The 12,893-nt window shown below is 55.6% G+C and overlaps 5 protein-coding genes across 5 annotated transcripts; 3 read left to right on the top strand and 2 right to left on the bottom strand.

Moving 5' to 3' along the window:
• Positions 1–502: 502 nt before the first annotated feature.
• On the bottom strand, positions 503–1,844 carry MAM_06066 (histone acetyltransferase GCN5; the record flags this gene model as incomplete). The annotated part of the gene is made up of 3 exons (XM_040824864.1): positions 503–1,555; positions 1,624–1,754; positions 1,817–1,844. The coding sequence occupies 3 exons, from the start codon at positions 1,842–1,844 to the stop codon at positions 503–505; spliced, it is 1,212 nt and encodes a 403-aa protein (XP_040677027.1).
• A 946-nt stretch (positions 1,845–2,790) lies between these two features.
• On the top strand, positions 2,791–3,840 carry MAM_06065 (DNA repair exonuclease rad1; the record flags this gene model as incomplete). The annotated part of the gene is made up of 2 exons (XM_040824863.1): positions 2,791–2,947; positions 3,011–3,840. The coding sequence occupies 2 exons, from the start codon at positions 2,791–2,793 to the stop codon at positions 3,838–3,840; spliced, it is 987 nt and encodes a 328-aa protein (XP_040677026.1).
• A 4,829-nt stretch (positions 3,841–8,669) lies between these two features.
• Positions 8,670–10,334, top strand: MAM_06064 (uncharacterized protein; the record flags this gene model as incomplete). Its single annotated transcript, XM_040824862.1, has 1 exon — positions 8,670–10,334. One exon carries the CDS (start codon positions 8,670–8,672, stop codon positions 10,332–10,334), a length of 1,665 nt encoding a protein of 554 aa, XP_040677025.1.
• A 110-nt stretch (positions 10,335–10,444) lies between these two features.
• MAM_06063 (Anaphase-promoting complex, subunit CDC26) lies at positions 10,445–10,957 on the top strand (the record flags this gene model as incomplete). Its single annotated transcript, XM_040824861.1, has 1 exon — positions 10,445–10,957. The coding sequence occupies one exon, from the start codon at positions 10,445–10,447 to the stop codon at positions 10,955–10,957; it is 513 nt and encodes a 170-aa protein (XP_040677024.1).
• A 257-nt stretch (positions 10,958–11,214) lies between these two features.
• Positions 11,215–12,807, bottom strand: MAM_06062 (cdc1-like protein; the record flags this gene model as incomplete). The annotated part of the gene is made up of 1 exon (XM_040824860.1): positions 11,215–12,807. One exon carries the CDS (start codon positions 12,805–12,807, stop codon positions 11,215–11,217), a length of 1,593 nt encoding a protein of 530 aa, XP_040677023.1.
• Positions 12,808–12,893: the final 86 nt, after the last annotated feature.

Here is a 12,893-nt window from a genome sequence, read left to right as displayed (position 1 = left end):
GTTGTTGCGATTCAGTGTGGGTTTTTTGTTTTGTTTTGCCTGTCGATAAAGCGACAAAGATTGCTGTGGCGTTGAAAGTCTTTTCATGTATCATATGGGTCAGAATACAAGAATGTTTTTTCTACTTTTCTTGTCCGTGCGTGGGTTCTGCTTCATGGTCACGGCAAGGGATTGGGTAATCGGTTGAAGCTGGATGCGTTCCGCCGGATACTAACCATGATGCGGTGCAAACACATGGGTGGCACATGGGCACGGTTGGATGACAGCGCTTATATTATCGACTAAATGGTGCCTGGGTACCCATTCTCATCCAATTTACGAAGCAACCGCCATTCTTGTTGAAACACCAAGGCCAGACCTACCCCCGACGCCGCGCTAATCGATAATTCGCAAGTTCCACACCAAGTCTTTACGGCAGGTTCGCAGGCTCTGCTGCACCGTCATCCTCCTTTCGGGACGATGTTGCTGAGCGGACCTTGCGCCTTGAGGCAGGGGCAGAATTCTATTTCTCCGGCTCAAGGTGCGACCACTCCGGGATGGCCTTGATCTGCTGCCACATGTACTTCTCAAGCTTGTTCGCTGACTTGGCGTACGGCGTGTTTTCGTTATTGTACTTGCGGCAGTTGTCAAATATCAGCTTGGCGTCTCTGGTGAAGTCTTCTGGGGTGGCGTATTGGTCCGCCTCGAGCTTGTTCTCCATGGTGCTGAGGTCCATGGGCTCCTTGATGACCTCGTAGTAGTCGGCTACGTCGTCACGGTTGACGGGAACGAGGAACGGCCACGCAGACTGGTGGTTTTGGAGGTCGTTGAGCAGATGGAGGAGTTGGTTGTAGTTGGGGCCGTGCCGGGGCTGGCGAGCCAGTTCGTCCATGTCGGGGGACCAGCCGGAAGCGCGAATGGCAGGGATATCCAGAGGGTTGATTTCCTTGACCCCGTTCCTCCACTCCTTCGGTGGTGCATGGACAGTGTGTGATCGCGAGTAGGCGCGTATTTTGGCCTGCACGCACTCCTTCTGTTTGAGAAGCATGCGGCCCATTTCGAGGTATCGAATCCGGGGCAGCATGGAGCACTGCATAATGGTGCCTCCTTCGTAGTCCTTGATATATCCCATCCAGACGCTCTTATCAAGAGTGATTTCCTTGGTGAATCCCTGTTTCTTGAAGTACCCAATGGCGTAGTTATCGGCATAAGTTAGGAAGTGCATGACGTCGCTCGTTGCTTTGACGTAGTCCTTCAGATGGGACATTAGATGTGCGCCGTACCCCTTGACTTGTTGGTCGGAGCTAATAGCGCAAAACACAATCTCTGCAAATTGTCTACCCTTGAATGGTCGGTACGTAATTCCGCCAACGACCTCTAATGGGTTCTTGACTATGGCGATCGACAAGTGGGTACGATCGTATACTAGACGTGCAATGTAGTCTTTTGGCATCTTGGGGAGTTGTTTTTGAAATATGCATTTCAGCCCGGTAAGGATGATGAGGGACTCGCGCTCGTTATCGTTGTTCACGACTCGGAATTCGATCTCGCCATTGCGCTCTTCGACAACAGCAGGCTGACATGACCGCGGTTAGCTGATGCGGATCGAACGTTTGAAAGCTGAAACAGAGGCTTCAAGTTCACCTTCTCAGGAAAGGGAATTGGTTTCATGGGTAGGGGCTTCTTTCCCTCGGTTGCGTCGACAGGCTCGTCGTGCTTAACTCGTTTCGATGCAGACGGCGAGGCGGGGTCTTCTGAAGCCTTGCGCTTCGAGCCTCCAGAGTTGTTAGTTCAAGATATCACCCAAAATGAAAGCACTCGAAGGCTTCCAGCTCACCATTTTCCTCCTTGACCATGTCTCCCATGATGGAAACGACGGGCGTCAAGACGCTGATATTCCACCGCTGGCGATACTGATGTAGAAATGCGTTGTGAGGGCTCAATCACTGTGGAGACCGCTCACAAATAATGGTCATTCCTGGTCCGTGCACTGCTTACGTAGGCACTCGAGTTCCAAGGCGAGCTCCGCTACGCTAAGCCTATTTGAAGTATGGACACGATGTCGATGTCAGGACAGCTTGTACTCGTGAACCTATTCGACGCATCGCAGTTTGCGTCCAACCCCCATCATCAACCATTGTGCCAGCGACAACGCGCGGGCACTACCGATTCGACGCACTCAAGCTGCTTCGGAATACACTGCTCCGACTTGAGACACCTGGCACATGGATTCCTCATTGCATGAGGTTTGGCAAGCTGCTGCTGGCAGTCCATTCCTTCCCACCGTCGGCAAAGACAGCCAGTTTCTCGTTGCATTCATCCTGATGCTGTTGGGATTGGCTATCACTGGTGTATTTGCCTTGAGTATGTCTATAATCTCCCTCGTCCGTCGTTTCATGGTGCTAACCAGCATACAGACCGGTCTCTCATTAACCTCACGACACTCGGAATTCCAGCTTCTCTGGCACTCGCGTATGTATACATCTACAGTTACGAGCTCTCTCTTCGACGCTCACATAAATCTGCAGCTTCGGAGTTGTATACATGTTCTGTGCAGTTGGAGTGTATCTTTGAGAAGAAACGCCCCGGAAAAACCCTCACTGTCGATTGATTGACGAACCGGCCGGCCTCTACTGTACTTTTATTGGAAGAGGAAGGGCAGAAGAGGCGTAGAAAGCCCGCTGAACAAACTGATCTGAGTTTTTTTTTCTTTTACGTTATTTCTTTTTTTGTTATTCTAGAAAGAGAAAAAGTTTCACACGATTCGTATTCATCGCCCGCAACGACCAGTATCTTTGCCCATGAACGACCATGGCGCCTGAGGGGACCCCAATCTTCCGGGCTGTGGCTACCTCTACAAGACCGTTGTATCAGCTGCTTCGGTGTATTAACTTTTCTCCGAGAGTCCATGTCCAGATCACTGAGGAAGGCATTCGATTTGCTGCTGACCATTCGAGGGTAATGCAAGGTACCTCTTATATCAGCAGATTTAGGGCCGCCTGATTGTCACATGGCTAACTGTCAAATATAGGCGTTGCCTTTCTCGACAAAGCATTGTTTTCAGCGTATAGCCTCAATCTACCTCAGACCAACGAGGAAGAAGCAGCCGATCTGCCCAATTTCCAAATCTCATTGGCGTCATTTCTTGAGGTCCTTCAAATCTTTGGGGCTGTGGATGTTGCGACTCGGGCACAGAAGGCAGAGCAAGACCCATATCGGAGTAACCTCAGAAATTACAGGCCAGACGCATTCAGTAATCAAGCGCTGGGAATATCTGGCACCTGTACATTACTCTACGGCGAAGCAGGAGATGCATTTCAGGTCACAATCGAAGAAGCGGGAGTGAAGACGACGGCTGGATTGACGACGTATGTACCGGAATTGCCAGACGATATTCCATTCAATCGGGAGGAGGTGGCGTTCAAAATAATCATGCCATCACGGTCTTTACTGGATTCTTTGGCAGAAGTATCTCCCATAGCCCCCGAAAAGCTTGCTATCATCGCGTCCAAGGTGTCGCCCTTTTTGTCACTTGCGGGCAGTGGCGACTTGGGAAGTTCAGCCGTGGATTTTGCTAGGGGCAGAGACCTCCTGGAGACGTTCACAATTACCGACCGCTGGGCTCAGACATACAAGTTCGACTTGATCAGAAATTCAACCGAGGCCATGCGCATCGCGAACAAAGTCAGCCTCCGAGGTGACGCTCAAGGCGTTTTGAGTCTTCAGTTCATGGTGGAGATGGAAGGCGGGAAGCGAAGTTTTCTGGATTTTCGGTTCGTTCCATTTGTCATATACGACAAGGAGGATGAGGACGAGGGCGAGGGCGAGGGCGAGACAGGTATTGGGTTTGAAGAAAATTAGAGACATTTGAACGACTCCTCCGCAGGGTTGATGGGGTTCGCCTCGGAGCTCAGACTCTATTTATCAAAGTGGAGAAAGCAAGCAGAACCTGTGTCATGATACAGCCAGAGACTGATGGATGGATGTGTGTGTGTGCGTGTGTGTCTATTCCAACTCGTATATTTGTTCATTGTGTGTACGGACCGACGCTTGTCTCGTGTAGGTTTGCCCGTCTATCACTTGTCTTGGTGTAAGTGCCGCCTCTGCATTAAAGGCTGTTTCTTTCTCGGCAAAGAATCCGACAATGGCCTTGTCCGATGTTCGTATGTATTTGGATCATTGTGCGATCCCTACCCTGCCCTGGGTGTTTTGCCGAGATTGCCAGCATTGATCAATGGTCTGGTGGCAGCCTTTTCCTTGCCCGCCTGCACCTGCACATGAGTCGCCTGGCCGACAAATGGGCCACGTAGCCTAGACGGGCAGGGAAGCAGGTGCAAGCATCCTCGTGAGCGCCCGTGGCTAGGAAAGTGAAACTGCAACTGCCAAAGACATGCGCGGTGCGGGCGAGCGCTGAGCTGATGCTCTGTAGACGTGAGGTCATCCATCGCAGGGCGCGCCCGCGGTGGCGTCATGCAAACGCGGTAGGGTCGCCGGTCGAGCAGAAGAATGCGACAGCCAGCTCAATTCCCTGGACTCGGAAAGTGGCTTGATTCATGCGAGCGGCGCCACGCAATGCAGTTTTGAGACGGGGCACGGTTTGCCGCGACTTGATGGCATGCCGTCGTGCGGCGTGGCATGGATGGCTCTGCCACGCTGGAATGGAGGCCAGAATGCAGCCGTGTAAAAGGGAGGCGCGCGAGGGCGACGACGCAATCTCGTGCAATGCATTTAAAAAAGTGCTCCTGCACCCTTGGTCCTGGCTCTGGATCGCTTCAACCAGCAGGTCGCTCGCTACTTTGCCAGGTGCCGAAGCGAAAAAGTACAGACGACGTCTTGTCGACAGACACGCCCACCGTCCACCGTCAACTCACCTACCTGAGGCTGCTACCATGCTCTCCTCCCAGGCAGTCAGACTACAAGACGAAAAGGCCAGCAGCAGCAGCAGCAGCAGCCAGGGCCGACGTCTGAGGGCTGTTGCCGCGTTTCCCGGCTTGGTGATGGCGTCGATTGGCAGGTTTTTCGCATCATGCTGCAGCTGCAGCTGCACGAGGCACCCGGACAACAAGACAGAGGATGATTGCGAGACGCTGCTCGGCGGGGAAATCTTGCCATTTCCGAAGCACGCGGCTTCGTCGTTTCTTCGGACCGGAACACCGAGAAAGATGCGAGAGGCCAATGAGATTCTGTAATGGGAAGGGGGCGAGGCATTGGCATCGACGGAAGTTGAAGAGCGATAAACGTGTGCGCTTGCCAACAAAAGGGGCAGCTCCGAAACATTGGCTTTCCTTTTCTTGGGGCCCCCGGGAGCCGTTTCTATTCGCGGATACAGAGACAGAAACACACCCATTTTTTGCATACTCTGTGCTATTTTTGTTATAAAAGGTGCGCCACACAGACCATGGGCCTTGGAGTCAGTGAGGCGTTTGCCGGGGAGGGGGAGGAGGGCGAGCTGCTATTCTCGGCATCGCATCCGGCGGTCCAGTGCTCTGGGCCTGGGTTTCAGTCGCATCTGGGGAAAGACGATGCAGATGATGCAGTGCTACGGCCGAGAGGTCCTCCTCATTGGGCCTGCGTGGGGATGGAGGAGATGCAGAGCTCGAGGCGCTTTTGGAGTTTACAGGGAGAACAACCAACCTCTTTTTGGCATACCAGGCGCTCAGTAAAGTAATCAATCGCAATGAAGCAACAATTTTCTCTTTCGAGTGGACACTGCCGGAGCCGGATCGAGTGCGAATGGGGTCTATCGAGGTCGGGTCTATGTTGGCCAACGCCATCGGGATCGCGCTGCAGGCAGGGACCGAGCCGCCGTGCCTTGGGGCCCGTCCCGTTCGAAATCCGGAGTTCGGCATTGTCATGAGGCCTGTGCCCGAATGTGCATAGTAAGCCACGACATCATGGCTGCACAGGATCAGTTCGATTGGGTGCCAACCGCCAAGTGTGACGAGTTGCCAGCGGTGGCCATGGCAGTCAACGGGTGACCATGATTAACTTATCGGTTTACGTGGTGGCGGCGAAGGAGGCTTGGAATGTTTGTATGAAAGGAAAGGGCCAAATTTTTGCTGGCTGTTGTTCCATCGAGCTCGTAAGAACAAGAGGCCTATTCACCCCGTGACTCCGTACAAGCTACAACCAGCATGTCAAGAGAGGCTGCCTGATGATCCCACCACTCACATTTGCTCCTCAGCGGTTCCCGCCCCACATTCGCCTGCCACTCCGGCCTGCCCACCCACACGCTGTTGTTGCATCTTGACACTTGGGATGTTGTTGCTCCTCCCCGTCCAAATCCACATCTTCAGATGCCTTGCGTCCATTTCATCGACATCGGGGCCATTGGTCACATTTCTCTTCTACACCATCAGGATACAGTGCCTGAATTGCGGGCCCCCTGTCACGGGTCCTCAAAGACGTCAAGTCCGCGACCCCAGTGCTGGCAGTGAGTTTGCACAAGATGCCTGGCACTTGCCTCTTCTGAAACGCCGCAAGATGCCACTAGGTCAAGCTGGAATCTGGAGAGTCGGGGCTGAATGAGGGGATCCGAGAGGTGAATGCTGGATGTGATGGATTCGACCTCTCACAAAAGCGGCGTGATGCGTCCATGCGGATTCCTGGACAGGTGCGTCACGCCCGTACTCCCACCCCAGGCGGAGTACGTTGATATTCTAGGCCAGATACATACTATATATAAAAAAAAAAAGACACACGGCTGATCGCGACATAGGTTGTGTTCAACCTCGCCCGAGGTCATTACGACTTGACCGTGGCGCCTGCTGGGCGAGGCGACGAAATGTTGCACGTGCTTTTGCCGCCTCTGCTTCAGGAGCGCGCGAGTGCCAGCGCCAAGTGAAGTGCAAGGTAGAACTTCGTCTCTTTCTCCTGCCACAAACGACGAAGGGATCACTGAGCGGCGTGTGCGCCTGAACCTGTCCGGTGGTTTGGCGTCGTGCCGGAAAGGGGAGCGGACGCCACCCGTGGACCACGAGGTCGTCGTCGCGGCCTGGAGAGGTATCCGGTGACTCGCCGCTATGTGTGAGAGTCTCGGTATTGGCGTATTGGCTCGTCAGCGTGTTCTTCTTGTCCTCTGGCCCAACTAGAGGGGCCCATTGCCGGTCTGCATACAAGCATCTGTCCATCACCACGCGTTGGGCTTGTGTCGCTCGCTGGACGTTTGCGCCGTCACACTAACCAATGACGCCGCGGAACACCTCGCTTCTCAGCTGTATCGTGCCTCTTCCCGTGTCTTCAGACACCCCCTCACATTGTGTCACGGCAGTAGCATGCCGTAAACCTCTCGTAATGCGTGGCTTTCTGACTACTAACACAACAAGTACCCATCTGACTCGCCGCTGGTTTTCGTCAATGACCAAAATGGCACTGGGAAGGATCTCGGATACCCGCCGATGAGTAGCGAGCGAACGAAGAGTAGGGTGGCAGACTTCAGAGGCGTTGTGAGCGGGACTTTGTCGCCGGTTGCAGGCTTTCACCTCGGGCACATGGTGAATCGATTGAACGAACGCAACAAGATCCACGAGAAACAGTCAGCGCTGGAGCCCGCTCTACGGACAAATTCGAGGCTCTCTTGAGAGAAAGCACCAGCCAGCAACCCCAACCCCGGCATCCTGCGAGCTGGGGTCCGGCCGGGTTGCGCATTGGCTTCACCTGGGCTGGGCCGCAGCCACAATGGAACCAGTCTTAGTTCAGCACTACGACGCAAGTCAGAACAAGGGAAACAATTCACCTTTCGTCAGAACAACTCGGACACCTGCCTGTTTGCGGCCAGGTGTGGGTTGGGAACCCCATGTTTGGCGTAACACCACCAACCTGAAATCTGAGAAGGTTGCCATTCTCTTATAAGCCACTGTTGGCTTGGTTGGAGTCGCTCCCTTACCGGGAGCATTGCCCACTCGCTGTGCACTGCGGTGGAATCATTCTTTGTCTTGACTGTTTTGTCCATCTCCAGGGGCCGTCCGAACCAGTATCAAGTGTTTTGCGCCTCGACTATCTGACCGATTTGCTGTGCTGTCGTCGTTTTGTTCCCTTTGACACTGGAGCCGTCTCACCATGTCATATGACCCTTTGTCGCCAACTCTTCAGTCAAACGGTTGGCATACGTTGATGCTCTGGCACTTGGGCTGTTTGTGCGCCCAGTCCTCTTTTAAATAACAGCACCAATATCCTGTGGTGCTGTCTGTGGTTTTGTTGGTTGTTTCCGGCCACACAAGCAGCAGGCCCGTCACAGCAACATGGAGAGCCTGGCGGTTGGCACAGCGGGACGTGCGTCATCAAGCTCGCCGTTTAGTTCGTCTCCCTCTCGACTACATCACCGAAGAGCTCATTCACTTGACGAGAATCTCTCGCACCGAATGGGCCCGAACAAATCCTCACCGTCACCGTTGTGGCTGCCAAGTACCAGGCGGCAGCGATCCGTCTCTCCCGTGGTGATCCGGAGCGATGATGACAACGTCCGAGCCTCGTCTCCGCTCCCTCCCGTCAAGTCCGGAGTCCCCAAAGCCTGGCCAGCGAGACCAGCCCATGCTGATGATGGGCGACCCCGTCATGATGTAGTTGGTATGCGCTCCTTGGATGCAGGCTCCGTCGCCAACACACGTTGGTCCGAGCCGCCGCCGCCGGGACAGAGTCGAGGGCGAGTGAGACGAAGTTCACAGCGTATCGCCGGACAATATGAACAAAACATGGACAAAAGCCGAGAGCCCTCTGAGCGGCCCCTTTCCCCATTGTCTGACTCTGCCGCCGCTGTGATGCTGGAGAGCCGCCCGGAGCGTCTGGTTGTGACTCCCTCGCTGGGCTATCATGACGCCTGGACGCAGTCAGTGCAGCTCATGATAAAGGAGACCGCAGACGCTTTCCAAGCAGTTCACAAGACGATGGACGATGCGGTTTTGACGTCGTGGCTTCTTGATTTGCCACACGCGTCAGGGCAAATGGCAAAGGGCCCAGAGGTGCCAGCCAGCTTCATTCCTCAAACCACTACTCACCATCACCAAGAGCGAGAGGATATCACAGGTGACCGACCTGCTCTCTCCAAGAGCCCCAAATCATCTACAGACAAGCCCCTTCCCTCATGCCCCAAGACGCAGACCATGAATGTGCTGAAAAAGGAACTGAAAAAAGCCCTCCCGTCCCGTGCTTCGCAGCCGAGCAAGCCGGCAAGATGGGCGGTGTCAAACGGCGTTGCTCAGTTCTTCTCTGGCACGCGCCTCAAGCGCGCGCAAGCCCAGGAGATGCCGTCCTCGGACAAGACTGAGCAGACTCGAGCCAAGATCCTCAATAAGGGCCAGCAACAGGAGGCGCTGAAGGGGCGAGACTCTAGTGATTCGTCTGATAGTAACGGGTCGCAAGAGACAACAACAACAAGTTCCACCAGGAGTACCAAGAGCAACATCAAAGCGGGAAAGCCTTCAGTATTGCCCCTCGACGAAGCTGTAATCCATGCAGACTTTTCCATGCCCAGCACGCCGACGCAACAAGCTGCTCTACAGCGACCGCGGAGCAACAGCGACATGGTTATTCCTACAACCAACGTTTGCGACTTGCAGCCCCCTCCCAAGAACCCGCAGAGATTCGTCTTCACAAACACCAAGGCACGACTTCCGACTATACCAGAGGTCGAGTCCGAATCCGGCGACGAGCCCGAGGAGCCGGTTAGCCGGCCGAGCGTGGACCACAGCCTCCCATCTCAAGACAGCGGCGACTTCATCCATGTCCCCGGCACGCAGCTGTCTGCCGCGAACGCTTCGTTCACGCACGGTCGCATTGCCTGCCAGATCGCAGATCCACATGTCCACTCGGACGAGGAGACGGACGACACGATCGACAGCAGCGCCTACCAGATAGCTATCCAGGGCGTCTCAGGCGGGGACGGCTCGCAAACGGTCTCGTACGACGATGATGAGAACGACCTGGCTGATGACATGACAGCCTGGTTCTTGACCTTTGGCTTCGAGACGCACGGCGAACTCATCCCGGACGGCACGGCCTCGCCGTTGAGCCTCTCCTCCCGCAGCGTCGTATCTACATCCCCATCCACCGTCAACGGGGACGCGGAGGCGCCCGTCCCCGCCCGTCCCGAGGACGGCGACACGTTCACAGAGCCCATTCGCTTCTTCCGAAGCCATGCGCCGCCGAGGAAGTGGACGCCAGAGGAGGGCTCGCCCAAGCACTACACCTTGCGAGACGCCCAGGGGCAGCCGTTCAGGCTGAGGTCGGCCCCGCTGGTGGTAGGCGACGGCGAGAGAGACTGCGTGTCCGAGCAGGTAGCCGAGTCGGCCGACTTGAGCGTCAGTATGAAGCAGGACATTGCGGCGCTTTTGAGATGGATGGCCGCGGGCGGCGACTAATGCCGTCGTTGCCCATGAGCGGTGCACGCGGCAGCGCGGTGCGTGATGTCAGTCTGCGATACCGGACCCTCGACAGGTTGCACCGAGTATCAGGAGCGTGGGCGTGTGTCATGGAGTATGTAGACGAGAATCCGTCCCCGTCCCCGTCCATCCACTCGGCACGACCCGGGACGCCGCTGCAGCCTGCAGGCCCCGCCCCGCCCGCATGCACACGCTGCCTCCCTCCAGACTCCAGAGCAACCACGGATGCCACCTCCAACAACAACAAACACTTCCACTGTCCATCACGAACCGTCCATCACTCTACAGCGCGTCACGTCTGCACCCCCCCCTCCAAGCGAGCAACTTCACACCGCACCACCATCTCCATCCCGAGAACGAAATCCGCCCTCGCGGCCACCATGCTCCGCCGGCCCCCTACAACCCTCCACATCACCGCCGAGGACGTCGCCGCCTACGAAGACCGGCGCGCAAACGAGGCCCTCGCCGCGGCGCAACAGGCGCGCGTCGAAGCACAGTCGTACGCGCAGTCACAAGCTCAAATGGAGGGCGTGCAAGAGAGCCCCGCCGCCGTGGGGAGGAGAGCGCGCGAGGAGAGGCTAGGCATCACCCGGAGGAGGTGACGACAAGCGCGGCATCGTCAGGCCGTGGGGGACGGCATCGGGGAACTGAATTTGGGAAACGGCACACAAAGAGGCAAGGCGAGGACCGTGACAGGGTGCGGGTACTGTCGAGTGCTCGGGCGCTTATGTGCAAAGGGTCGACGCAAGACATGCGCTCACAGTGCGCATCTATGCCGAAGCTCTGAATATACCATCCAATGAGTAACAAACACAGCTACGTCTATAGTACACGGTGCCGCCGTGACAACCCAGTCGTTCTAGCCCTTCCATGCCAGGTATGCCCAGTATAACACCGTCAACCACGCCAAGCGCCATGACGTCGTCCACAGCTCCCTTGCTAGTATGCGCAACTTCCTCCTTCCCCTGTTGGCTTTGCCGCCGTCGTAGAAATGGTCTTCGAGTGTAATGCGAGGGCCTCCATTCTCACTGCCCCACCCCCATTGTTGACGGGGTTTACTCCTCTTGGGTGTCCATCTTGCGTTGCCGCCGTCTGCCTGGCTCCTAGCGCCGGATGTCGCCACCACTGACGAGCGGAGAGCGCCGTACTCAGGTGATTCCGTCTTCACCTTGTCCTTGTACATGGGGAGCGCGGGAGCTGCGTGAGTCTCAGGTTCGAGGGCAAATGGGGTGAGGTGGAGGACAGGAACAAGAATCGCTCGGGTAAATAGTAGAGCGAGGGAAATGATAACAAAAGTAATGTACTTGATGTACGTGTGGTATTGATTCGGAAGCAAGCAGAGATGGGTTTGAATTGTCTTCTCGGGCGAGTTGGGGATAGGTTTGCCGTGGGCGTCGACGGGGTTGAACAGACTGACCATGACGAATCCTGGCGTTGGCACCCCCATGGCCATGCTGATACTCTTGACGGTAATCTCGGGCACGTTTTCTTGAGCAGCAGAGTGCACCAGCTCGCAGTAGTCGTGGTCATCACCTGAAAACGCGTGTACGACATTGCCAATCTTCTTGATCAGCCGGACTGAATCTTCGTCGTTCAAAACGTTCTGATACTGGTAGCCGCCACTGACGCTGATGGCATTGCGCTCATCGCGGGCGGCGGGATCGACAGATCCATCCTTTTTCATCGTCGACTTGCTCGGTGGCCAGTGTTCGCGGTTGGGACCGCAAGGCGTGCCAGGGTCTCGGTAAAGGGGGACATGACTGAGTAGAATCGTAGGAAAGTCAGGCGCACCCTCTCCCGGGTCCATTGGCGAGCGTGATAAATCTGCCTCGTTGATATCCTCGACCTCGTGTCGTAGCTTCAACCCTCGGTCCACTCCATGCCAAACGGCCAACTCTTGTTGAGCGGCCTTTCGCTTGCTTGCCTGAACTTGGTCCAGAAATTCATGGACTGGCCCGTAGATGGGCTTCAAGTCATGTTCATCCTTGTACCGTGAGGTATCGGCACTCAGGGATACCGTGTCTACCGACACAATAGTATGGTTTCCCACCACATCCACGCGATTGGTTTCGCCGAAGAAGGCACTGAACCTGTCACGAACAGGCACCTGAATTTGAGCACCAAAGCCGAGATCGTGATTTCCGGGTAAGCTGGCAACCAGTTTCTTACCCCTCTGGTATGGCCCGGGAACACTGCTTCCCTCGTTAAATGGGCCGACGAAGATGTCGCAGAATCTCTGATACTCCCGGATCCAATAGTCTTCACCATATTTGCGATGCCACGCCCTCACCCACTTCTTCTCGGTGGCAGACCGCTCAACACCCCATTTTGGATCGACAAACGTGTCGCCGCGCCGCGTCTTCCACTCTCGGCCGCCGTCGAACAGATCGCCGAGGAAGAAGACACTGTCGGGCTTTAATTGGCGCTGTAACGAAGTATATCCTCGTCGCATATAGTTATCTGTCACCAGTACAGTCAGGGACGATAGAGGCCAGGGTCGACCGGGATACGAATGGGCGTCGATAAGTTGGGGGTCGG

The sequence above is a fragment of the Metarhizium album genome, assembly GCF_000804445.1.
Source record: "Metarhizium album ARSEF 1941 chromosome Unknown scaffold_18, whole genome shotgun sequence".
Taxonomy (NCBI): Eukaryota; Fungi; Ascomycota; class Sordariomycetes; order Hypocreales; family Clavicipitaceae; genus Metarhizium; species Metarhizium album.
The sequence above is the reverse complement of the archived record's forward strand: the minus strand, read 5'-3'. Positions and strand labels throughout refer to the sequence as shown.